Consider the following 27746-nt stretch of genomic DNA (forward strand, 5'->3'; position numbering starts at 1 on the left):
TAATAAAGATGTGTTTTTGTAACGCTCAGTCTTAACCATAGGTAATATATAATTTCGGATTCCTGACCGTAAAATTCTAGTTTTTTCAGGTGGAAGTAGATGTGCAAGAGGATGCCCCGGATTTTTAATAATATTATTCCATAGTACACTATCTAAACTTGCTATGATCTCATTATTTCGTGTTACATATTTAAGATAACCAAATTTGACATTCCTCTTTTGTAATTTGTCAATATTAACTAAATATTTTGAGTGACTTGCACACCCCCATACAGGAAGAGCATATTTAAAAAGTGATATTATGAGTGAATTAAAAAGATAATGAAGATTCTCCTGACCATATCCGTACCTTTTGCAGATTCTTGATATATACATCCTTTTCCCTGCTTTACTTAATATATTGTCAAATTGAGAGTCTCAGTCATTTGTACTACGATTAAACCTAGTAGTTTGATATCATCCACCTGTTAAATACTGTTATCGGTGGCCCAGTTCTTAATGGAATCCACCGCTTCAGAAGAACAATCATTATACATGTATACGTACTTGGTCCTATAGGTACTTAGTGTATTTAAAGTGTATCTATAGGTACTCTGCGTATTTTACTTATAAGGTATATGATTTTATATCATTCACCATTATTGAAAATAGAGTTTGCCCGTCAATTGTACCTTGTGGCACGCCTCTATTTATTGGTAAAAAACTAGTCTTCATATCAGAAAAAGCAATTCTTTGTTGTTTCCCTGTACTAACTTCCATAACCAGTTATAAATGTATGGATTAATTGGAAGCTGACTAAGCTTGTTAAAAAGAAAAGCATGATTAACATGGTCGAAAGCTTTATAAAAATCGAAAGCAAAAACCCTTACACTATCAGCTTGACCGTCAACCCATTTCAACCACATATGTTGGCATAACAAAAGTGCCATGGTGGAATTCCTTCCCTTTCTATATGCAAACTCATCGCCATTAAAAACTGATTCTATTATAGGCTTAAGCTCTCTAGTATAAATTATACGTTCAAATAATCTAATGATAATGCCCGTAACTGAAATAGGTCTTAATTGTTCCATTTTAGAGATAAGAGATTCTTTAAGGAGTTGTGTTATGTTTGCAGATTTCTATTGAAGTGGGACAGCATCGGACAGCATGAGACTTGATAGACAGGTTGAACAGGTAGGGTATTGCAGGAGCAAGCTCAAGATTAAAATCTTTCCAGAACCAATGTTTAATTCCGTCAGGTCCAGCTGCTGTTTTCTTTACACTCGATAGGAACTTTAGAGTAGTGAGTTCATCAATAGTAGGAATATTAGTATTATCACCAATATAGTCTTGATAGAGGGCAGTTCATAGTGACAGTCAGTGTTGATATGTTGAAAATATGTTAACTTCATTCAGATTGAAGATACTAGACAAAGGCACCTCCTTAGATGCTGTCCCTATAATCTTATCCAGTTTTCCACCATTTTCTTGATGAGTGATGAGCTACCACATTGATCATTCGTAGTTTTAATTGCACTAATCTGGTTTTCTAATATAAGGTGGTTGATTCTCGGTTGAAGAGCATTAGCCTCATCAAGCATTCCCTTTCCAATGTCAGATGTTTCACTAGAGAACTGACAAACGTTGTGTCATTACTTGAGACTTTGACTTTCTTAACAGGGGAAAATATATCGATAGCTGGATTGATTAAAGAATAAAAATGAGACTCTGATTGGCCGAGGTAGATTGTTTACTAGTCAAAAGTCCCTGTGGGAGGGGGCTGGGGAGGGAAGGACGAAAGGAAAATATTTTGTCATTAAGAAGAACAGAGACCGATGTGACATTTAACCGTAAATTCTTTATTACATTTCGTTAAGCTTCTAGCTTTTTATAAACAAAATTTGATTTCATTGGAATCCCTTTTTCACTAACTGACTTATCGCTGTCAATTTCATAGGGCATTCCTTTTCATTTTACTCTTTGTAAAACAATGCTGGAAAGGAAATGCCTATTTATTCATTGAATGCTTTTCACTGCAACTGCATGCATTTTTAATGTCTTGATTTAGGCTGTCAATCATTCTTTTCCTTTTTCTGGTGGAAATGTATTTTGGCAAGCATTGACGGTCCGTTCGGCAAAGGTTTTTTGTTATACCTATAAAATATATCTAGTTTATCGTGGTGTCGATTGCTTTCATTTCGATAATGTAAGCTTGCATTTACATTGTTCATCAGTTTGGTATGATTTGGCTTATCTTTATCATTATTTGGTCCGATTCAATTGGATATACCGTTACCTTTCACTTTCGTGCAATCAATGAATTCAATGTTCATTGGTACAAAAAAAGTGGTACATAATTCTGAGCTGCCTCCTGGCCCCAAATTCGTTTTTAGCCAATGAGAATCGAGGAAATTTGCAAAACTGAGGTGTCGATTTTCCTGATAAAATTGTTGATTTCCAGGCCATCAAAAGAAAGAAAAACGTTGATAACAGTGTCACCATAAACGAGTTATATATTTTTATTGCAGTGGCGCGCATGTTTTCATTTTTCGCTGGTAAATTTTCACAGGCTTCATGACACCTCAGTCTTGCAGTGACATCATTTCTACGTCACTATTTCAGATCAGATTGCTACCAATCGTGCTCCTAACCAATTGAGTAAGTAAATGTGTGTCTTTAACCACGCTAATGTAACGCTTTAACTGAGCATTGTTCGAGTATCATAAATATGCCTCCTCTGTGCTGCTACTTGTTGTTTCCATCTTGCATGCCTGCGATCAAAAGCCCTGACACTGAAATTCCTAGCGCCTCTTGTTCGTGCTGTCAGTCTCTCCTGCATCTGCGATTAAAAAATCATGAATCAACAAATGAATTCAAAAAACTTAAGCATGTTTGAAAGTCAGATTTACATAATTTTACACTACGTATGAAGACGTTTTCACTAATTTGCATACGGATTTAAAGCATGCGCAGACGTTGTTTACTCGTGTCAGTGTTTCCTCTTATTATATCAATGCGCTATCTCATTGGCTGGTTTTGAAAATATGTCGCAATTTGATTAGTTTAAGGATACTAGTTTATCGAAGTGGTCCAGGTTGGAGTATCCGCACAGTAAATGGGTAAACGAGTCTGCCAGTTTCACCATGTAGAAGGCAGCCAGATTAGTAGAAAGTCGCAACCCCTCCTAAGGAGGAATTGCCGTGCCTCCTCCGTGGGTGGATCAAAAATAACATAACTCGCAACTTATCCTTGCAATAGCGCAGCGCAGCCGTGACGTCATAAAAACGAAGACAAAGGCGAAATTCGGACAAACGAACTTACAAGTTTACTTTCAGCAGATAATTTTCACAGCCGATCGCAGTTGATCTTAGTTTACATGGGTTTTTATGGTAACTTTAAGTAAAAATAATAAAATCGGTTCGTACAATCCTCGTAGCGGTTAAACAGAATGCAATGTTTGTCCAAATCTTTAAGCTATTTTTAGAATCAGCGCGCTGCGCTATTCGATAAACCTTATTCTAAGACATTAACTTTGCTAGCGACGGAAGCACAAGCGCAAACACAAGTATCAATATGATCATGATATCATATCATATGATACCTGCGCTTGTGAACCATTTGCTAAGTTATGCTGTACCAGTCGGTGCTAAACAAATTTTTAACCCAACCAAGCCCCCCCAACCCCCCCCTCCCCCCCTCGGAGACGTTTCTCTTAGAATAGAATTTTATTCCCACAGCTAAATCTCGTCTAAATTTCCGTCTCGGAATTTTTTTGCTGCAATAACTTAACCGCGCTTATAATGTGAAGGGCTGTTTTAGCGGAGAAAATGATATACTTTTATTGTCTTTTAAACATACTGTGTATCGTATACAACATGCTCTTACATGTACCTCATCTGAAGAAACACTGATTTCCACTGGAGACATTTTAGAGTCGACGAGCAGATAAATGGCATATACAGTCAGACAAACCAACAACACAATAATGAATATAATCACCACCTATGAATTAATATCATAAGTATTAAAAGAAATGATTACAGAAGATTAGCTATATTTCCTGATCTAAAAATAAATAAACAAACAATAGGCAAACAAAAAACAAAAACTGATGTACCCATTTTAATGTTTGTACGCATTCTCCATGGAATAAGTACAACATTGTTTAGATACAAGCAACACTGTAGGTCAGAGCTATGACCAAAAGTCACAAAATGTTGGCTCTTGTAAAATATCAAAGTTTGAAGTGTTGTCAAACCTCACAACAACACCGATTCTCTCAACAAGATGGGTCCAACGATGTTGGGCATAATACAATAAAATGAAAGTAATTTTAAAAAGATACACAGACAGCACCAATAAATATACATATAAAAACCATAAAGTAAAACATAAGAAAGTATGATATTTTGCACCTTTATAAGTATAGTGTTCCTGGCCTCATACATGCATTGACACCTAAGGCAGAAGTTTTCTTCGCGTTTGACAATGTGCTGACAATTGCTGAGGAAAAACCAAAATGTTTCGGTTCGTTTAATTGAGTTTAGTACCTTAAATACAATTGAACCTGTATTAAGCAGTCATCCTTTGGACTTGTCTGCTTACCATGTAATACAGGTTCTACAGTAGTCTATGAAATCATTACAGATTTACCTAAATTAGTACACAGGTTGTTATAGATTTAAGAATCATTAATTACAAGGAGTACCACTGGAAAAAAAGTTAGGGAGCACTAGAAAATGGACAAATTTTATTTTCCTGTGGGGGTGGGTTGAGTAAAATTTGTCAACTAAAATAACACTAACTGAATTAAGTTTCAATCATGAAAATGAATCTCATCACTGTGATTAATTTTAATCAATGTGTGAGGTGTGCGTGGTTGGTCAAAGTTCCACATTTAGCATCTTCTACTGTTTGCCTTACAATGTAAACACCAACCATGCCCTATTTCTATTGTTTGATGTAGGATTTGAATTTTGTTGGCAAACCTATGTTTGTAAAATTAGGGACAGCACTGATATTAAGAGGAGAGATCAGGGCTGAATTTGAAGTTAAGTTATAGGGTATGCAAATTTGAAGAGGTGAAGGGAGAGCATAAAGAGCAAGCGAAAGGGGAGATGGGAGGGTTGAACTAAATCGTTGTTTAAGACTGAATTCTGCAAAAAATTAGCGGAAAGTGATCAAATTCAGCGACTGATTGACTGACTTCAAGCTTTAGGAATTATAGGCCTAGTGGAAACGTCAAACTTTCCATGCACCCAACTCATTAAAAAAAATGGATATCAGGTGATAAGGTGGCATTCTTTGATGTAATTAAGTTTGGTGCATGGAAAGTCCGACGATTGCCCTAGGCCTTAGACACACAACTCAGCCAAGATGACTAATTTGTGGATATTTCACCAATGACAATAATTTTTAAGTCAAAAATTGATTTCTAGACAGATAAATACATGTACTTGTATCTTTTCACTGTTTTAGAAGAGGCCACATTGCACCCACCCCTTGCCCCCCAGTTTTATTAACCAGTGCAGTTATCTGCCATTTTCAAAGTAATGACAGGAACTTGAACGAGTGTGAATAAGTCTGAGAAATTGTCTCAGTTGTAGAACTGACCATTTTTCAAATTCATCTCGATTCATCAAATTGTCTCGTTATTGAACAGTAAATGTGAATCAACACTATTATTGTAACAAAGCTTTGTCTATTTGCTTCCTGGTCAACCCATAATACCAGGTCGTCCTTCACGAATTTGCAAGATGTGATCCTATTGGAGTACGCACATGTGTAGAAAAACAATGACCTTTTTCCAACCCTGCCCCTAACCTAACCAATCACAGGGGACATTGCAAATTCATAAAGCCTAACCCATAATACCTTGTGATTCAAGATGGCCACCACATTGTGAAGTGGTCTATTATGTAATATGAATTAAAAAGCACCCACTTTCACATGGGGCTCTAGATTTAATTTATTTTGCTGTTTGACCCCTATGGTGGCCGAGAACTGCCATGTGAATATTATAATTCAAGTGAAAATTTTTGACAATTTATTTCGTTCTTATTTGCATTTTATTACTATTTCCATTTCGTTTTATTTTTATTTTCTTTTGTATTTCATTTCATCTAAATTTACGTTTTATTTCAACTTGTTTTATTTCAATTATATTTTGTTTTCACTTTGTTTAAATTCCATTTATTTGATCTTTTAATTTTAATCCATTTTATTTACTGTAACTCATTTTATTTCGCTGAAAGTTAAGAAAAAAAACCCCGCAAAACAAAAATAATTTAAATCCTTGGCCGAGGACTGCCACGTGGATGAGAGGTCCTGGGTTCTTTTGTGATGATAGTAGTAAACATGGCGTCAAATGCACGTTGGAAGAAGTATACCCAAGCAAAAAAGGAGAAAAGAAAACTACCATCATTGAAAACATAACAAAAGTTTCAAGGAAACTTCTTAACAATTCAAAGGTTTTCAGCTGACATTAGTGGTAGAGAGCAGAAATATGCAAGAATTGGTCTAAGAGAGTTTCCTGAATACATGGAAGAAATAGTGAGAAGATAATAAACCATGACATGAATTGAGGAAAATGAGCCAGCCGATCTAAAGAAAATACTCTAGGGATTCTTTGCCAAAGTATAAAGCAAAAAACTAAAACAGAAACGAAAAAGACTAGGAGTATGACAATTAAACATGATGTGGTAAGTGCTTACACAATAATTTGGTCTACAAGATCCCAAAACTGAGCTGAGTCAGGTATAACTTTTTTTAAATGTATACAACTTCAGTTAGCTGCAAAGTCGGCCAATCCAAATGTCTTCATTCATAGTGATTCAGATTTACTTTACAGCAAAAAAAACTTTTTCATAATCAACATATATAGCCAAATTTAGCAAAATAGCAGAATACTCTTTGAATTACATGATGTACATGTATTTGAAACCAAAATCAAAATCAAAATCTTTGAATATAGTTGGCTGTAAACGAATGAATTCCATAAAATATTATGTGTTAAATATTTCAAACATATTTTTGTCTCTTTCTTTTGTAATTTTTTCATGTATGTTATTAAGTAATAACATGATTTCGAGTTCAATTTGGGATAATTTGCACTTGGGTGTTTTTCAAAGAGTTGAAATTGCATGAGACAGTAGGTCGTGCTAATAATCCCAAAATGAACTCGAAACCATGTTATTTACAAATAGAGCTCACCATTGCTCAGGTTCAACTGTTGCAACAAAAACATTTCTTTCTGTACTATTTCCTTTTGGACACACACATTTACAACGAACATCTGAGTAGGATGCCTGCAAAATATCAAAAGATTATGAGTTACTAAGGTATGGACAATGATGGACCATGTGATCTCCTCTTGAAGCGTACAAAGGATTAATTGTCAAATAAACAGTTCCTAATACCCGGTCTCCACTGTATTTCATAATATGTATCTCATGGTAATCAAAATGGCGGCTAGTCACTATAATTAAGACAACGCGGAATATGCTCATACTCTTATTCCATTTATGCTTTGTTAATATTAATTTTAATTGCTGATAGGGCAAGAGGAAGCTTTTCTATAAACCTTTAGTTTTAATTTTTACTTAATCTAAGCTTTCAAATGGAGTCAATTTTGTTTCCAAAAGTATACTAGAACAGAAATTAAGAAAAGTCATTTTGGTGGTACTCAATCTGTGATACAAAAATTAACTCAGCTCCATTTCACTTCATGTAAGCTATCACTAAAATCAGTTTTTCTAACTTATTTTGCAACACTGGATATATGATTTTCTTTTTTTCTTGAACCTAAGCTTTCCAATGAAGTCAATTTTGTTTTCAGAAGTTATCTAGAACTGAAATTAAGGGAAGTCATTTTGGTGGTACATGTACTTGACCTGTGATACAAATATTAACTTCGGCGTCATTCCACTTCATGTCAGTTATCTCTTAAATCTTTTTGCCATCTTCGCAACACCAGAAATACGATATTCTTTTCTACTTGAACCTAAGCTTTCCAATGAAGTAAATTTTGTTTGCTAGTTCCTAACAAGTCCTTTCTCTCATCTTTCTCTTGTCTTTCCAAACAGCAGTGCATAACAAAGATTAGATGTTAAATTAGCTCCAGCATACCAGCACATTAAGCAAGCCAGTGCGAGCACCAAGAGTGTCTTGTACTTCCATCTTGTTGGTGACTGTGATGTCACACAAGGCTTTTGAATGTATTTTTTTAATTTTTAGTACTAAACACTAGCCATTATGAGACATCAAATTTACAATGAACATTCATTGTGGAAACTTTAAGTTTAAATTAAGATGATTCATTTAAAATACTTTTTGACTGTAAACCAGTGAAAATTTGTATATTTAAGCTTAATGGAGCCTGGCCGGGGTAACGTCACAGTCAGTAACATATTTGAAGTACACGTATAATGCATGAACCTTTACAACTTAAACATGCAACCTTCAAATGAAGAAATATTTCACAGTCAATTTCTTTACCCCGCCAGGAATGTGACAAATGGGGGCGTTTATTGAAGAAAAAATCGAAGTTTATCTTGTATCGTGTATCTGTGACTGTCTAGCTTCGTGAGCCTACTGTGTTTGCTGGAAAGAACGTTTCAAAAGTAGGACTAAATATTTTATCACACCACTCCTCAAGGAGCTTCTACATCTACATCTATATCTACATTTATTTATATTAACTCCATCAAAGGGGGTGCCCATCACAGACAGACTGTAGCTTCAGCGAGAAACTTCAACGTGTTACAGTCTCTTGAAGTTATTTTTTCTTTGTAAAGGATTTTTATAGAATCAGTTATATTAAGTTTATATTCTAGTCTTTTTTAATACGTTAGTATAAAGTTAATACTAACCTGACTTGAAGAACTCTCCGATTGTATAGTATTTATGTGCAAGAAGACTACCACTAACATAAGCATCCAACGCATTTTTTAACTCTAGAGATTACTACTTATTTTTTTCCCCTTATGGAAGCAAAAAGAGAACAATTTCGTATAATATACTTTGAAGTTTCAACTCTCACTTCCATCAGTCCACAGACCTTCCTCCGCCATCTTGCAACGAGCGAATAAACGCGGTAGACTGGAAACACACATTTGCGACTATGAAGACGATCATGGAAACGAGGCTCGACAAGTGTACTTATATAAATATATAAATATATATAAACAATAAATTTTGAAAAAGCTTTTGACAATGTTATGTATAAACTTTAATATGAATATTTTTAAGGATAAGAATATTTTTTCGTGGTTGTACTTTAATTAATTAATAAATGAAAATAAATAATGCTCTGCAATTCGTAAGTTTGAAGGCGTTATGATAATACTAGATGACTATAAATAGATATAGTTTGATCGATTATGATTCTTTTTCTTATGAAATAAAAATTCTATCCTACGTTCAACAATAAAAGAAAGAATGGTTAAGCAAAATGAATAAAGTAGAGCATAAAATGTTTGCTCATTTCACCGCAATTCCAAAGCTTCACGTGAACTCGTGGTGACTGTGAACTGTGGGTGAACTCGCAGCTACTACTCAAAATGCTGGGGGAGAAACGAACCGGTTTTTTCGACCTATGATTAATATAGTTTTACAGTTAATGTGTTACTCAGGTGAACAAAATAAGGACATGACAAATTCAAGTAAAAAGAGTGCAACATGAAGGAGATCTTGTCTATACTAAACTGTCTTTTCAGAGAGAACTCCGTTCGACGTTTCAAATCCAGTCTGAGAAATATCATTAGCGGTGTTAATGCAGACAGCTCTGTAAACGTCGACACAGCAAAAGGCACAGGGGAGAAGATCCTGTCGTCGATGAATGGAAAATTTGCCTACAGACTACACGTTTTATAAGCGTGACGCCAATCAGTAACTCTAGCAACAAGATTTAATAGCGGTCAAGATTGACAGTGAGCATGTCAAGATTGATCCACAGTTCCTTTTTCAAGGCATTATTCTCGCATGCAAAGACTCACGTGAACTGGAAGCCCTGTTTCGATACGAACTATGCAGTTATCTCCTGCCCTGTTTAATTCATCGTTAATGATGAATCAACCACAGAGATCCCCTCTTGCTGATGCCATTCGGGAAAACCTATACAAGCTGATGCGCAAAACGAACCACCGAGGGGAGCTCTATTACACCGGGTACCGTGGCCACAACCTACAGAGAACTATGCCTTCTTTATTGTAAATACGTCTGTCTGCTGCATAAATACGATTTTCAAGAAAGCGACAACGGGAAACCATGGTATCATCAAAAACTACCATCTTCAGTACTAGAAAACCACAAAGCAACTAAGATGATTTGGGACGAACCATTTCACCTAGAGAAACGACCTGAGAATCGAGCAAACAGAATCGATATGGCCGTGCTGGATAAAGAAACAAACACATGGACATTATTTGAACGAACAGTAAGCCAAGTTGGAGAAAAGAAAAGACAGCTATAAGCAGGATAAGTCAATAAGTTGATAAGTACACAAGGCTGCTAGCTGGAATCAAAGACATCTACAAAAGCGCTACCGTAAAGCAAATCAATGTCGTATTTGACGTCCTTGGGGGATATCATGAGAAACTAAAAGACGAGCTAGAGACAGTTACTCAGAACGACAGAGAAACGTCGTTTCTAATACCAGAGGTGCCAGAAATGGATCGCCAGTCTGAACGTGGACATTGTTAAGACATTTTATAATTACACAACCTAAGAAAGAATTATAAGGCAATAACGCTACACTGTAACAAAGCCTAGGCTCGTCCCGCTAGTTATTTTGAATTGAAATGCTAGAGAGAGAAAAATAAAGATGCCGTAATAATGATGATGATGAGGAGGAGGATGATAATAACAAAAGAGACAAGAGAGGTCAACATGGGGCAAGTCTATACCTGAGTTAACCAATCGAGTATTAAAGCTAGCAGGAGGCGAACTCAAGTCTGAAAGGAAGCATCGAACCAAAACTGAGCTTAAATGCAAAGGCATATAGTCAGGCATATAGCTGACAATTGTCGACAAGAAGTCCAAAGATTATAGCCTTGAAACAGTTATGCCAAGTATTCTATCCAAGCCAGAAACGATACAAGGCCACAAAAACTCAGCACAAACTAATCAAGACCAAGGCCGTGTTTATATAGCCTCCTCCGCATGCATCTCTCTCGTCTCTTCTCTCCTTTTCGATAGGAATCCCAATTCGCGACACAGGAATCCCAATTCAACAAAAAAGAAAAAGACGAAAGACGCCTGCGGAGGAGGCTAGTGTTCGTACACCTATCTCCGATATCTGCAATGAGCGATCTGAGACTAAACCAAATTTTTGTGCTTTAGGGTTTTCGGCAGCTAAAATATGAAAAATCACATTTCTAACTCAAAGTTCATTCATATTCTAATCGAAATCGAAATTCATTGTTCGGCTGTGAATATATTACATTTTAAAAATAGGTGTATACCGAGGCCGTAGGTTAACTCGGTTCAAACGTTTTTAAACTAATAAGAATACTGGATTCAATTGTGACCTTGAGTGAGTCTTGACATGATAATCATTTTAATTGTGGAAAACCTACAGACATACATTTATCATATTGAGTTTCATGATATCATGGCTCTCGGCCAATTAGAAATGAGAAAGTGATTAAAATGTATGATAATTAATATTGTTTTTATTGTGGCTTTATTTTTTCCCAGCACTTAGGGTAGATCAATTCTTTATGGGCATGAAGTGCAGAATCCTATTGCCAACTGAATTTTCACCATGGAAATAATTTAATTTACAGCTAATCCACGTCACGGGTATACGGGTATGTACCGCCCTATAGGGTATGGTTTTTGGGCTTTTGGGTCTGGGGTAGGGTATCATTTTTTGACATTTTGTGTGGGATAGGGTACCATTTTTGTCTGGGATAGGGTTAAGATTTGGTCGTCTTAGCCTGGGATAGGGTAACAATGAAAACGTTAGTAAATATTGATTGGAATCTATTGAATATAACCCGTCTTTTAGTCTGGGATAGGGTGTACAATTCTTAGTTTTAGTCTGGGGTAGGGTATGTAAAATCAAAATCTTAGGTCTGGGATAGGGTCAGGCTTTTGAGGTCCTGGCGGCACACCCCTACCCAAGTTGGGGTGGTAGTACCCCCCCCCCCCCCCCCGGGTTACTCATGCATTTGTACAATTTTCGAAGAAAAATATCGAAAATCAAACTACAGTGGGACCCCGCTCTAAGGACACCCGCTTAATAAGGACACCTCGCTATTGAGGACAGGTTTCAAAGTCCCAACGAAAGCTCCATACATTTTCTGTTAAATTAACGTTAACCCGCTTTATAAGGACACCCGTTAATAAGTACAAAGGACACATTTCTAGGACCTGACTGATAGTTTCCATACAAAATCAACCCCGCATTAAGGTCACTTGAAATTTGAAGACGTCTTTACTGTATTTGTTTATTGATATAATGAGCTTAATTCGGATTATATTGTCAGTTTTTGCGTATCAACGGACCACACACTGATCATAGGAGAGTTTTGTCCGTCCCAACGGTGTCCTTATTAACGGGGTGCCACTGTATGTACAAAAGAAATCATAAAACCGAAAATAAGGAAGAAACAATTTTCTCCAAACACGTAACTTACACTATATTTATAAAATACTGATAAGTTGTTTTAACAAACCTATTGTAGACGATCGTAAAACTTTTTTTTTGTTCCTGGATTGTTCTACGTGTGCAAGTTATCGTAAAAATTGAGCACAAAACAAACAGAACGATGTTTTACATTGTTTTACTGAATAAACAGAATTGTCTTAAACTTTTGAAAAATAATGGGATATTACCAGTTATTCTGGAAAATAACAACAACAACAACAAGAACAAGAACAAGAACAAAATATATAGAGTCATGTGCAAAATTTGAGGGTTTTGCCGTCTTGAAGTTCAAAACCTGCGCGCGCACATCGTGGGCTCAAATCGAAAAGTAGTTAGCAACAAAATAGAAAGCGATAGGCTTTGGTTTTGAAGGATGAACAATAACTGCTTAAAGCTGGAATGCAATGTTCGAGAAGGTTTGCCCAAAGGTCGCTTGATGACATACTTGGGAAGAACAATTAGAGGGAGTTGCAGTGATCCAACTTGTTGGTAATCTCCTTCGCAGCCGGCGGCCGACATTAGTTTCGGTCCCTAATCCTCACGCTTCCTGAGCCCTCCCCCCGTAACGCGTTATTGGGAAAGACAGGGAGGATCTGGGACCGAAACTAATGACGGCTACGAAGGAGCCTAACTTGTTGGTGATAAAGGCATAAATTACGATTACTAGAAAGTTATTATCAAGAAACAAATACAACAGAATGATTTTGATAATGAAGACTTGAGCTATATAGATACAGTTTGGAGCTCGGATAATGTTAATGTAGGGTAAACCTTGGTAGAAGTGCTGTAATCTTAGAAAGACGAGCAGCACAAAACATGGCGAGAAAACTGGCCGAGTGAGATTACAAAAGTAACAGACGTGAACCAGGATTTCAAGAGATGAATTAAAAATGATAAAGTGAGAGGACTTTGCTCTCGAAGACATTGAAATACAGTCAATTCAAAAAACGTTGTCGTCGACCGGCTCAAGCCTACGCGACTCGACCGAAAGGAATATGGGTAAAATTCACTGAAGCGGTTAAATATTCGTTCTGAATTAATGGTTCCCGCTAGTAATAAGATAATAATGGCGAGAAACAATCCATCAAATGCATGTCTTCGGGTTTAGGTGAGGAAAAACAAAGTAGTTATGATTCAGAAGTCTCTTTTTTTTTATCAACCAACACTTATGTACAATCACCCAAGAAGTCAACAACTTCAGAAAGTTCCCTGTTCTTGGCTTCTTTATGAGCCCAACGTTCTTCTGCAAGTTTTGGTGTTATCTGCCAACGGTCATGATAAATTGTATTGCCACATACAGGGCACTTCTTGCCACCTGGAAAGAGAAAACTTGTAATGTGGAATTTGCCATTGAAAGTATAAATGAATGTGACGTACAAATAACTCAAGTAGTTTTATAGAATCAAGCAACTTTGTGCTTTAGGTTACTCTCGGTATTTTGGTGGAGGGAAGAGGAGGGGAGGGGAGGGTATGTACTGCTTAATAAACGAGGAGTGTCATAGACCCGATAAAACACGATCTGCGAGTATATTGAACTGATTCACAAATGTCGTGAGCATGGACTTTTATACTTTGATAGACATTTGTACATCATGCGCAGCTCCCACAAGTTGAAGACAGCATGCCAAACTCACTTGTGAACGATTTTCTGGGGGTCGTCAATAATCGTACGTGAGAGCATAGTTAATGGAGTGGAATCAAATTGCTCCAGTGCAAAGTCTCATAACTTATTCATGAGTTTTTGAATGTATCGTATCGTATCGTATCGTACCGTACCGTACCTTACTGTATTGTATCGTATCGGATCCTATCGTATTGTTTTGTACTAACTGTACTGCAAGGGTTGTACAGTTAGGCCAAAATGCAATTGTACTGGACAGGGCTTGAACCCTTACTCGGACTCTAGTGCTTTAGCCTCCTACATTTACCTACTGATGCGCCCTCATACAGTGTTTTTAAGTCCAAAAGACTAACCATAATAGTTATAACTATATAATAATTAGATTGACCAACACACTTCTCACTGAGGCCCTTAAATGTCCTTGACAATGAAGTTGGTAGCTATAAATATGACCAATTATTACTAGTATTAAAATAGTCTGATTGATGTTTGTAACTTTGAAGTGCAACTAACCCCTGTTACAATACTTTCAGTATTGATAATGTGAATAAATGAATGGTGAAATATTTCTTCATTTGAATGCTGCATCTTTAAGTTATGAAGGTTTATACTTACATTACATTGCTGACTGTGACGTCACCCCAGGCTTTTGAGTGTATGTTTTGATTTTTAATACTAAACACTAGCCATTATAAGAGATCAGATTTACAATAAACACTGTTGAAACTTTGAGTATAAACCTTCATAACTAGGGGTTAGGTACACTTTAAGAAAAATGTCATATCAAAAAATATGTCATAACTAAATTAAATTAAATAGATGTTTGCTATTTTAAAAATATGAAATGCACTGTTTATACCAGTAAAGGGTGGAGTTTTCATATATTCATCGAGGCAGGTAAAATGGAACAAATGTGAACAGTAGACACGCTCAACAAACTTTGCATCCTTAGGATTCGTAACACAATCCTGAAATAAAAATGACAGCAAATTCAAAGAGAAATAACAGAGTGCTACATATTGTGAATCACTTCCAAAACAGAAGGGGCATGGAGTTTGTATGTATGTACTAGTGAGATGTGAATGGTTTCTATGTCAATCCTAATCAATGCAAGTCAAAATGGGAAAATTTTGACAAGAGCCATTAATGTAACATACTTTTGGTTCTGTTGGAAGAGCTCTCTTCTTGCACAATGCACATTCCTCTGTTGGGTACCGTCTAATACAGTCTTTAATTAGGAAATCAGAGACTACCTTTAATGATGGCTTTGGTACAAATGGTGGTGCCCTAAAAGACACAATTCATATCATAAAACTAAATAAATAAGAATAAATTAAATAATTGTGATTTTGATGCAGTCTGAATGACATTTAACAGTTATTGGGTTAGACTAAGCCCCCAGGGGGTTTATTTATTTCAGGCATATTTGAGGGGGGGGGGGGGGGGGGGGGGGGGCTTATTAGAGGGGGTCAGCTTGTGGATTTAGAAATGCAGTGCAATGTATTCTATCAGATCGGCCTAAATAATTTATATGATTTGATAACTTTCTTTCAACCAGATAAACATAGGATTACAGCGCAACGCGCAAAAATATGACCACATTTAATGTATTTGAATACTTCTATGCACGCGCTTTGTGCTGTCAAACGAGCTTTTACACGCCTTATTTGGTAAAACTGACCAGCTTTGCGTTGAAATTTGTCGATTTAACGTAAAAAAAACTTTGCACGTTGGTTTAAAAACTAAAGTATTACATATGATATTTCCCTATAATTATCACGGTTTTTGTGCGACTGATCTGAACTTTCAAGATGTGTATACATTCAATCGCAAAATCATTTTTTAGCTTAAAACACAACGGTACCGGTATGCTGGAAAATGACACAATTATCCTCTGATGTATTAATTTGAGATACACAGTCAAAACGCCTCCATGCTATTTGTCAGTGCAACAACCTATCGAATGTATTGAATCACTAGTAAGATACATCTAATTAGGATACATCCCATGCATCATTTGGGTTTCAGCTTCTAATGATATTATTAAAACATCAAATGACAGAATATTCAATATATCAAACTGCCGCATAGCAAACTCGTGGATACCCTCTTCTGAATCTTACTTGCACTCTTGAAATATTGGGTTCCCTGTGCTCCTCTTACATCCCGCTGACAAGAACTTTGCATGATGCGTAAATTACTCCTTACACTTTCGCTCTGCTCCTGTTCTATCACCTTTCACTGTGGGAACTGAGGTTATTTATCCTTCTGATCATGCCAAAAACATTGGTGTTATTTTTGACAGTATCTATAACTACTCAGGTTAATTATATCGTTAAGTCAGCTTTTATCATTCACACGGAATATTGTATAAGAAAAGGAAATTTCTATCGTGTGATACTACTTAGGCTGCGTTCATAATGTATGGCAGGGGGGAGGGGGGGGGGCATCGGAAACATTTTGGTAGAAAAAAGGGGGGATGGGCAAATTTTTATCAGAAAAATGGGTGGGTGGGGGTGTGTGCACAATTTTTGGAAGAAGCTACAAGCTTAGGGGGGGATCGTATTTTTTTGCCTGACTTTAAGGGGGGATGTTAAGAATTATTCTGGTCATTTCAAATTTTCGATTTTTCCGTTTTGCATATTATTAAATATACTGAATAAATTAGATATGTGTATAAATGTACTACAACGTTTCTGCAATCGAGTGTATGTAGTGTTTAAAAAACGAGTAGGAGTGTTTTATCAGGTATAAAAGCACGAGGCGTAGCCGAGTGCTTTTATACCTCATAAAACACGATCTACGAGTTTTTTGAACTGCTTAATACACTTATGAACAATTTATAAGATTTTGTTTCAACTGGAGCCACCATACACGTCACGAACATGGATTTTTATACTTCGATAGAGATTTGACGTCACGGGCATGCGCAACCAGATTCAATAGAAGCTCCCACACGTTGGATATTACGTGCCAAGGCAAAGACAGGCACGTTAGTCAAAGATCATTAGGGTTGACTATGACCTTGATGAAGCTCTATGTCTTCATCTAAACTTGGATGCATACTTCATCCCTGATGAAGTCACCCTCATAGTATTCAAGTGGTCTTTATATAAAGATCACATGTGTCTTTATATAAAATCACTTGAATACTAATGAAGAGGACTTTATCGGGTATAAAGGTTCATGCACGTGACGTGTATGGTGGCTCCAACTCGACCATAAGCTTATGAATTATTAATGAGTGTTTTAAATATATTTAAAACACTCATGAACAATTTATAAGATTTTGGTTCAACTGGAGCCACCATACACATCACGAACATGGATTTTTATACTTTGATAGAGATTTGACGTCACGGGCATGCGCAACCAGATTCAATAGAAGCTCCCACATGTTGGATATTGTGTGCCAAGGCAAAGACAGGCACGTTAGTCAAAGATCATTAGGGTTGACTATGACCTTGATGAAGCTCTATGTCTTCATCTAAACTTGGATGTATACTTCATCCCTGATGAAGTCATCCTCATAGTATTCGAGTGGTCTTTATATAAAATCACTTGAATACTAATGAAGAGGACTTTATCGGGTATAAAGGTTCATGCACGTGACGTGTATGGTGGCTCCAATTGGACCATTAGCTTATGAATTATTAATGAGTCTTTTAAGCAGTTCAAAAAACTCGTAGATTATGTTTTATCAGGTATAAAAGCACTCGGCTACGCCTCGTGCTTTTATACCTGATAAAACACTCCTACTCGTTTTTTAAACACTACATAATATACATATATATAGATATACATATATATATATATACAGATATACTGCGGTTTGCATAAACTTTGACCATTTATATACACTCAATTGAAGGATCGTTGCCGGGTTCAGAAACATAGAACATAAAAGCTGAGACCGAAATGGCACATGGGAAATGACATAATTGTATCATAATTTATTAATTTGCGCCATCTATGCAGTCAGTTTAGAATGCCAAACGCGAATTAAATAGTGGATGATGCATATTATGGTCGCCGGTCACAGCATGAATCTAATTAACGTACTTCCCATGTGCCATTTCAGTCTCAGCTTCTATAATCTATGTTTCTGAACCCGACAACCATTCTTCAATTGAGTGTATATATATATATACAAGTATGTCAAAAGTATACCAGAAATTATGGGATGTCATTCCCAATATTTTTTCCAGAAAGCCCTAGTGATAGACAACTCAAAAACAATATCTGGGATCATATCCCATAATATTTGATATACTTTTAATATACTAGTACCATATATGCACAAATGGTCAAAGTTTATGCAAACAGCAGTATATATATATGTGTGTATATATATATAAGAAATCTGTGAATCAATTTTTTGTAAAACAGTGCTCAATACATCCATAGAAGTACAGCAGAATATTATTTTGTTTGAGAAGAAAAAGTTATAATTTTAAACCCTTATTACTCGTCGCAAATCAAAATACCCAAAACAATCACTTTACTCACGATTAGAACATTGTTTTAACTTCTCAATTTCTAAATATCGACGTATTATTTTATATAGCAAATGGTTTAAATATTTTTTGAAAGTTCTTTATATTTGATGACGTGCCAAAGTAACTTGGTAATAAAAAAATTTTCGCCAACATAAATTTATTGGAAAATAATAAAATTTCACAGATTCGAAGCCAAGACAGTGTTAAGGAAAGTTTTTCAACAATCTAGTCCATACACATTTTTGCAAAGGCACGCGAGGCACTCGAAGTTGGATGATATTTTGGCTCTCTCAGAGGGTCAGTTATGCACAAATTGGTTTTTCTCGTTTTTCTCGGAAATAAAGCCATATTTCAAAAAACGAAGTATACCACAATTTGTTTTGGCTATATGTAACCTTTTGATTTTTTGACTGTTGCCAGCAAATTTCGATTTTGTTTGATTTTTGCTGACATCTACTCTTAATATTTTAAACCCAATGTCGTAAATGATATGTAAATATACTTACTTTGGATTCTTTCGAATTGGGGCTTGAACACACTGTCTTGCCATATCAACAGCTTGACCAACAAACACTTTTTCCAAGGACTTTGGAAAATTAGATTGCTTAGGTTCTATGCTGAAGAAAAGTAAAAGATTTTGTGAACCAGCAAACATTTTGACACAAGGAACAATGATGCATTCTGATTAAAGTGCATATGACACGAAAAAATATTAATGTTAAAAATGTGTATTTTTTTTTGGCATTAATAAGAATATCACATTTGAATTTGTTTCAAAAACGTATTTCTCTAGAAATTCAAGAAAATTTAGCACAAGTTGTGACGTCATTTTGTTTACAAGTCTCCAGATTTAGCTACAAATACACGAAATATGTTTGAATGTAGAATCTTAATTTCAGGTAGTACACTTTTCAGTTCCCCAGCATTTGAAGAGTACTACGTAAGCTATCAAATGAAGCTGAATAGAATATGCCTTTTGTTGTTATTTTATACGAATTACAATTTATATTTTGTGCATTACTACCCAATCTAGAGTACGTGTCAACAAGATGACGTCACAAGTTTGGCTAACTTTTCTTACATATCTCAAGAAATAAGCTTTTGAAACAAATTTTATTACCATATATTCATTATTATTAACAAACTATACATTTTAAACGATGAAATGTTTTCGTGTCATATACACTTTAAGTGCTTTTGGACGGCAATGGAAATAGCGCTATATAAAAACTTGTTATTATTTATCATCATCATCATCTTCGTTGTCGCCATCATCATCTACAAATCAATGTTTAGCTTTCACTACAATATACAATGGCATTAAAATCACTCAAATCATATAAAAATATTTTACTATAATTTAACTTTTAACTTCATGTAGGATCAATGCTGAAAACATTGAGTTAGGGGTCATAGGCACTTTAACTTGGGATCTCTGTATAGACTCAGGTATGCAGGCTGCCCGAATCAGAATTACTGCATGCACTGTAAAAATATATGAAAATGTATTTATTTAATGTAATGAATAAACTAGTAAATAACTTTGAATTCATACTACCTAACAGCTTCATCTGGATAATCATCTGGAATTGTCAATTTTAAGTTCATAAAATAACTGTAGATGAAAAAAAAAAAAATCTTAAAGTGAGGTGATATTCATTTGATTATTCTTGCTTATAGCCAAAGTCTTATATTCAACTAATTACCGATTCATAAAGGATTCAAAACACAAATTGTAGTTCCAGAAATATCCATAACCCTGACCACAAATGAAGGAAATTCTTAAAAGGACCCCCTCACCCCTTCACCCCCAAGAACTTCTAATAATTAGAAAATTATTTTCTTCCATACAAACTCTGTAATTTTGTCCTTTCTCTGGTCCCCCTCCCCTCCAGAATTTCCAATTTCTTCAATGGGTGGGGTATGAACTTTTGAACTTAATTTCTTAGGTTTGGGTTCGAACTTGCAGCATTTGTCAAAGTAAATGTTTTTCTAGAAAAAAAATGGGTTATTAAATTTCCTGATTTATTTATACAGGGGCCACTGAGGACTACAGCGCCCCCCTCCTTTTTTTCTTTTCCCATACTATATAGATAATATAATATAATAATAATGGGATTAACAGTGGATTTCACAGAATGGCTCTCCTAACACTGGATCCAATTGGAATTTAAAAGTTGATTTTTATGGAGGGAGGAAAACTGAAGAACCCGGAAAACCCTCAAAGCACAGGAGAACAAACAAATGACTCTACTCACACAGGATTACCAATCACTACGGGACATGAACCTGCTGGGTGACATTGAAGAGTGCTTCCCTATACTACAGTAGTCTATTACATTTTCCAATCTTAGCCCCCACTTTTTAAGTTTCACAGCCTAGACACTAGTGTGTTGCTATAGCAACCACAGTTTAGTGCATTTTTATGTTTCATATTTTGAATACAAGTTTACTGCAAAGTTTGGATGACACTCATCAAATACTCTCAGAGATATACTGAAATCTACAGCATGTCAAAGGAAACTGAGAGTTGAGAATATGATGTCATCAACCTCCTGATTAGCATAAACTTAAAACTTAAATATCTCTTAAACCAAAAATGCTAACAAGAAATGAAAAACGCCAGTTTTCTTCTTTTGCAAAGTACTTAAATCAAAGTACTAAATAGTAAAGATTGGAGACATTAAAATTTCATCGTAGTGGCAGTACTTTAACCTTAATGTAACAAGATGTGCAAAACAATTAACCAAGAGTACCCTGCTATGGTTGTGAAATGGTTTTGTGTTATGGTTTTGAAACAGTAAAACCAAAAATATTTTTGGATCGGGCAAATGCATCTTCTGTAACATAGGAATGCAAGATCACATTGTTTCCACAACAATCATTTCTTTGTTTAATGGTAATATGCTTCAGAAGAGACAATTATCATGCATATGTAATATAAACAGAGAATTTTTTTAAATCAGTAGAGACATATGCTTTGCAAGGGAAAAAATGATGCACCTTAGGTAGACCTATTCATGATTAGATGTGCCTACAGTATTGATAACGTATGATTTATATATATTATATACCTGTTTTGGTTGATACAAATACTGATTACTCCTGTCTTTTGTTTGACCTTAAACTGGTCTTTGTGTGTAATCAGTTTATCTTTCACATAGGCAAGTTCTTCACTGCACACAATTAATGGGTTTTCATCAAGGAATTTTCGTAAGAATAAGACTAAAAGAAAAACCTGTAAAAGGGTAAATAAAAGTTTAAGATAAAAATAGCAGATAATTAAATTTGGAAAATTTTCCTGGGCTTCGAAAGATCCGTTAATTAGAAATTAGCTGTTCCTAGGTCAAGGAAAAAACCGGGTTGAATTTGCATTACAGCTAGTGCTTTGTGGTTATGCATTCGGGGACGAAATCATAAATGCCATCTTGGAAATATGTCCCTTTAAAAAGCCCCACAATGCACCACAATGCCAACTTGGCCCAGTGCTTTCCTCATCAACAGAACAGCTAATAGAGGAGTTCCATTTCTTGAGCTTTAAGTTGAATTTGATTAATTTATCAATGCGTAATAACTAACTTTGGCATACAACTGGAACCTCTTCTCAAATGGATTCTAAGTAACAAATCGTTTGACAACAGAAGCTAAATAAAAGGTCAAAAAAGACTTATTACTCAAATTCACACAACAGCCTTCAAATATTTCACACAACAGCCTTGCCTTAGAGCCCTTGTAATAACAAGGAATTTGAAAAAGAATGCGACATTAACATATAATTATAGAACGAAAAAGAAAAACTGAAGAAGGATCATAGGAATGCTATGATCTGTATGCCATATCTTAATGATCTTAATGCTATGAATCTGTATGCAATATCATTTAGCTACCGGTAAAAGAATGTGTTGCAAATCATTAATCAAGTCAAAAAACAAAGGGTGCAAGGGATTCTGATAGTGGTAGTACCCATGATATTGATGCTGCATATAAAAATATTTAAATCTAAATGGCCTGTTTGACTTATCAGTTATCACATCATCATACCTGCTGCTTTCCAACATGTTTTTTCATTTCTTGATCACATAATTCCATCATTCTATTCAATAATTTAGGTGGCAAAACACTACTCTTGAGCTCAGTTAAAATTGATTCTTTGGGATAGTTTCTTGGAAACTGCATTTTTACAGTAACTTGTTTGTGCTTGGTTCTTCTATGAATAATTAATAATTGAATCAATCATGTATAGTTTTATTGCAAAACACAAAGCTACTGTTAACCCTTTCACTACTAGAGGCTAAGAGGGTCCAACAAAGGCTATTCCTGGAACATAATTAGGGTGTTTTTTATTTCTCAATATCAAAATGAAAAAACATATGCTCACTAGATATTGAGATCTTATAATGTATGAGTCAATTCCAAAGGTTCCCATCCCCCCCGGGAATATATGTCTGAATGGGTGGGCATTTGACTTTTGACTAAATATAGCGGCCCTTATCTAATTTGCATAAATTAGCGTATTGCAAAATTTTAGGCTTGTGGATCAGTGCTTAGAGGACTCTGGTTCGCCTGTGAATTTTAAAAAATCCCAAATACCTTTGTTTAAAATCTGGGATAGCACAAGGGAAGTTAGAAAAGCTTTCTTGGTGGATCTCTTTGTGCATTCTCTCCAAAAGAAAGGCAAAAGAAAGGTTGAACTTCAAATTGATTACGACCTCATTGAAATCGAATGGCCACGGTTACAAAAATTTGGTTTCAAAATACAATCTCATACTTGTTGCTTCTTTGAGAAACAGGGAAAGAAAAGCTTGGAATTAAAAAGAAAAAGAAGCAAAACTTTTCAATGTGGATGACAGTACAGAACGAGTAGATGAAGATAAGTTTTTGGAGTCTAAAACAATAAATATGTTTATGCTAATTTCCAAAGTTGGCGAAGATTTCAAGTCTCGATTCTTATAAAATTAAAGCTATAAATGATAAAATGATCTCAAAAGGTACTTAGCATGAAACTTGTTGGATGTATACAGGCTCAGTTTTGTACTTTTTAGGTAAAATAAGAGATTCATCAGACTGGAGGGGCGGGCATTTGACCACTTAGTGGAGACTAAACAGTGGGAAATTTGATCATTTTGTTGGCCGCATGGTGGGGAATTTGACCAATTTTTTTCAAAAAAGGGGGTTGCCTGGGTGGGGGGGGGGGGGGGGGGGGAGGGATGGGAACCTTTGGAATTGACTCATACATAACACATCAAAGCTGTTGATAGAATATGATTTGTTAATGACCCAAAAAACAATAACCCACATGTTTCAACACATACAAATGTCCTAGGGAACGGGTAATTGAAAAGCAAAAATGTCTTTCCGCTGGCCGTTTTTGGCCGCTCTAGTAGTGAAAGGGTTAATAAATGAAGGTAAATTTCACCTCTGTTTACCAAAAAAAAAAAAGGGGGGGGGGGCTCAAAAAAGGTTTGTTAACATAAAAAAGCTGGCTTCGAATGTAATAACTGTTGGCTTCAAATGCAATAAATATAGCGTATTTAATAGGCTAAGCAACAAAGACAGCAAACACAATCTAAGCTCCAAATAATACTAAATTCAAAATTCTAATTAAAACTTACTTTAGACTAACTTGGACGTTCAAAGTATGTAAAGATATAATCTCTACTCCGTCTATATTCTCTAATATTTTAGCTTTTACTTCTTTAATCTCAGCTTCAATGTATTCTTGCGTTTCCTTGTCGAAGCCGGTCGCCATGTTTAAATTTCCAGCCTATCTGAGCCCGCAGTATTCAGCGTTTGTATTACCCAGCATTCTTTTAGAAAGACTTTTATGAAGTTTGTCCACAGGATGCCCAAGCAATGTTTTTTTAAAGGAAAGTTTGTGAAATAATATAAGTAAGCTTACCAATTTTTGCCCGTTTGTTTTTGTTGCCACTCTTTGCCTCTGTGCGCAATTTGGAGTCAATCCGACGAGTTTTAGCCTTTTTACGGGCCTAACAATATAAATAATGACAAGGACGGCCTCGGATTCTTTCATTGCCTTTTGTAAGAAAAAAATTAATCGTAACACAATCGAATATCTTTTGTTTGTAATTATAATAATTTATTTTTCTTTTCTTTTCTTTTTCTTGTCACATTTTGTATTTGATTCAAGTAGCCAATGGTAAATTATCTATACATAGCGAGATTTACGATTATGTAATTATGTATAATTATGTATTACCATCCACACAACGCCCGATTCACACCGTATTCAAAAAATTCCACTCTGTAGACCGTATTTAAAAAGATGCGGATTCGTGGTCTACCGTATTCAATGGACGGAAGGCCAATTGGCAGCAAAAAAGTTGCTGTATTTTTGTTCAAAAATATCCTGATACGTGTGGACGGGGCCTAAATTCGCTTGCAATCCTTTTCACTACGGACCATTTTTTCCCACAAAAAGCAAATCCGATGAAAACTTCACTCCGCAGATCAATAAAGATATCGCAATCTCACGATACTGAGCCTTGATACCTTCTAATGTTTTTCAAAATTGCTACGAAAACGCCCGTTTATTCGTGATGACAAAGGCTCAAAAAGAAGAGCCATTGGATGCGCCGGTTGTGCCTGGAAACTATTAAAAAGTTAAATCTTATTGCAAATACTTAAGAAACACAAGAAAGAGGATTATTATTATTAGAAACTATTAAAAAGTTAAATCTTATTGTAAATAGTTCAGACACACAAGAAAGAAGATTATTATTACTACAGTGTAAGGACTATGTCAACTTGTTGCTCATTTGGAAAATTCCGAAACAATTGTCTCTGAAGATCAGTTACCCTGCCGACCCTTTTATTATTGAAATACATGTATATATCGTTGTTGAATCCACATATTTTCGATCAGAAGCTTCATTTTTCAGTAAACGTGTCCATAAATGGTAATTTTTAGCCAAGATATTCATTTATTAAATTGAGTCGCCAAAGAAAATAACAAATAGGTTTAATAAGGATGACGTTACACTCACCCTAGAAACTGCGCGCGATAACAGCTCAGTAGTAATAATAATTATTAGTAGTATAACTTTAGACTTGAATATAGTGGTTTCTCGAGCTGTGAATGGTCGAGCGACCGCGCAGTGATTATTCTGAGACGATGAACATCACCGCAGGAGCGATGGAACAGTTATTTATAGCAAAAGGCTATTTATGGCAATATGACTTTGTGGAGTTGAGTTTGTTTATTCTGATTATGATTAGAGCCAGAATTGGACGATACAAAGTCCTTTTACAATTAATCATAAATATTATTACTTCCGAGAAAAATATTTTTAACGATAAATAATGACCAGTAAAGTTTTTTGGCTGAAAAGGGTGAAAAGTTAGTGACAAATCTCAGGAGTACACGCTCGATCATGGTATAGCAATTGCGCGATAGCACGAATATTCTACTAAAAAGGTGTAATAAATGTGATTGGCTCTTATATATCAAAAAAGAGGAGAGAAATGAAAAGACAATAAGAAAGTAAGTGACTAAAGACAAAAAAAGAAATTGAAAACGATCATCAACAAAGAGGAGAAACAGAGAAAATAAAATTGCAGTAATGTTTTAACGGATTATAGTAACTCTTTGCGGCTCTAGATAAATCAATGTGGTCTACTAACGACTAACAAAAAATAGAGCAAAGCTTTGCCGGGATTATTTCATATTTAATAGTATTATATATAGATATATATGAAGCTTAAATTAATCCCCGAAAAAGTTCATTTTCGTTTAAATACTGAAAACTTAAACGAAAGTGCTCCGTGTATAGACCAAAGACTTCAAAGACAAATAAACTGAACGGCTTTTAATAACTTTTTCAATGAATTTACAATTTTATTATTATTTTATTATTATTGTTGTTGTTATTATTATATTATTATTATTATTATTATTATTATTACTATTATTATCCTATTGTATCACAGGATAATTTCTATTACATGATTTATATTTACATGGTACATATAGTTCATCAATTGATCAGTATTAATTTTCAGTATAACATGCAATAAGAAAATTGACAGCATTTCGCAGCTGCTGATTTTTTAATAATCCAGTTATTATAATCAATCATTGTTGTGTGGAGCTGAGTCAGGAAAAACTTAGCTTAACATAGAGTTTTAACTTATCATTATTTCAACTAAAAATCTTGTGTCTATGGTGAACCTAATAAGCGGTCAAATGTTTTAGGCACTCGTCTTCCTAGAGGTCATGACTCAATTGTTGGCCTTAATTGGAAAAATCTGGCCCAGGGTGGGCCGTACATTAGTGCAGAAACTACAAACACTCGCAAATACTTCTCGATCCAAGAATTGATAGACTTTGAACAAAACCAGTAATTAAGACCTTTATTAGTGCTAAAAGAGTGGCTTGTGACCATTCTTAAGGACAATAGACGATCGTGTTGTTTCTTCTGTCGATCAATGAGCACGACTACAAGTAATTTTGAAACAAAAGATGGTTTAAAAAACAGCAAATTGAAAATGAATTCTTCAAAATTAATCCAGTTCTCAATTCAAGTAGGCTTTATACATCAATGGAGGAAGGACAAGGGGGAATTTTTATAAGAAACATTTTCCGGGAATTCCTTATTTTGTGTAAAAAACGATCCACGTTGCCAGGTTCAACAGGTGTGAAGCGTCGGGGATGCCACGCATGCGTATACCATTTTTCATGGTCAATCAATTAATAATGGATTTCTGGTGTCAAAAACAAATTTTCAGCAGATGTCAAATACAATTAGAGGCCTTAGGTAGATAGCAAGAAAAATCTATTGCGCTATCACAAGTTAAGACTTTTAAATTCGCAGCAATTTGTTGTGTCTAGCACTATAGAACTCTTATTGGAGAAGCAGTTTTCGTCTTCAATTTCTTATCTGTAATACGAGTCTCCCTAAATCGGGCCGTCGCTATAAATCTATAAGAAGATAACATACCAACCACAACTGATTGAATCTCGATCCTCAGGAAT

The 27746-nt window shown here is 35.3% G+C and overlaps 2 protein-coding genes across 3 annotated transcripts; both read right to left on the bottom strand.

The window, feature by feature from the left end:
• Positions 1-1820: 1820 nt before the first annotated feature.
• LOC148910544 (putative protein 2) lies at positions 1821-9067 on the bottom strand. Its single transcript, XM_089031328.1, has 5 exons — positions 8853-9067; positions 7195-7289; positions 4398-4485; positions 3874-3984; positions 1821-2821 (listed from the first exon to the last, which is right to left on the bottom strand). Exons 1-5 carry the CDS (start codon positions 8925-8927, stop codon positions 2681-2683), a joined length of 510 nt encoding a protein of 169 aa, XP_088887454.1. The 5' UTR covers positions 8928-9067; the 3' UTR covers positions 1821-2680.
• A 3687-nt stretch (positions 9068-12754) lies between these two features.
• On the bottom strand, positions 12755-24526 carry LOC148910545 (uncharacterized). Of its 2 annotated transcripts, none has more exons than XM_089031442.1 (8): positions 24367-24526; positions 22796-22961; positions 21829-21992; positions 20313-20369; positions 19261-19371; positions 15509-15542; positions 15115-15223; positions 12755-13949 (listed from the first exon to the last, which is right to left on the bottom strand). In XM_089031442.1, the coding sequence occupies exons 1-8, from the start codon at positions 24501-24503 to the stop codon at positions 13801-13803; spliced, it is 927 nt and encodes a 308-aa protein (XP_088887568.1). In that variant the 5' UTR covers positions 24504-24526; the 3' UTR covers positions 12755-13800. The 2 variants fall into 2 exon arrangements, with proteins under 2 accessions (XP_088887568.1, XP_088887567.1); XM_089031441.1 differs by having other exon boundaries at positions 15413-15542.
• Positions 24527-27746: the final 3220 nt, after the last annotated feature.

This window comes from Actinia tenebrosa, unplaced genomic scaffold (genome assembly GCF_029948245.1).
Source record: "Actinia tenebrosa isolate PJP-AT-01 unplaced genomic scaffold, QUT_ActTen_1.0 PGA_scaffold16__25_contigs__length_10494907, whole genome shotgun sequence".
NCBI lineage: Eukaryota > Metazoa > Cnidaria > Anthozoa > Actiniaria > Actiniidae > Actinia > Actinia tenebrosa.

Excerpts from the sequence above, each read along its gene's own strand:
- LOC148910544 (XM_089031328.1), bottom strand. The coding sequence starts at position 8,927 with ATGCGTTGGATGCTTATGTTAGTGGTAGTCTTCTTGCACATAAATACT. Across the intron at positions 3,985-4,397 it reads GGAACACTATACTTATAAAG|GTGGTGATTATATTCATTAT; the intron begins GTGCAAAATATC and ends ATTAATTCATAG. Across the intron at positions 2,822-3,873 it reads TCAGTGTTTCTTCAGATGAG|ATGCAGGAGAGACTGACAGC; the intron begins GTACATGTAAGA and ends TTTTAATCGCAG.
- LOC148910545 (XM_089031441.1), bottom strand. The coding sequence starts at position 24,503 with ATGGCGACCGGCTTCGACAAGGAAACGCAAGAATACATTGAAGCTGAG. Across the intron at positions 20,370-21,828 it reads ATTTGTATCAACCAAAACAG|TTATTTTATGAACTTAAAAT; the intron begins GTATATAATATA and ends TTTCATCTACAG. Across the intron at positions 15,224-15,412 it reads CTCTTCCAACAGAACCAAAA|GATTGTGTTACGAATCCTAA; the intron begins GTATGTTACATT and ends TTTTTATTTCAG.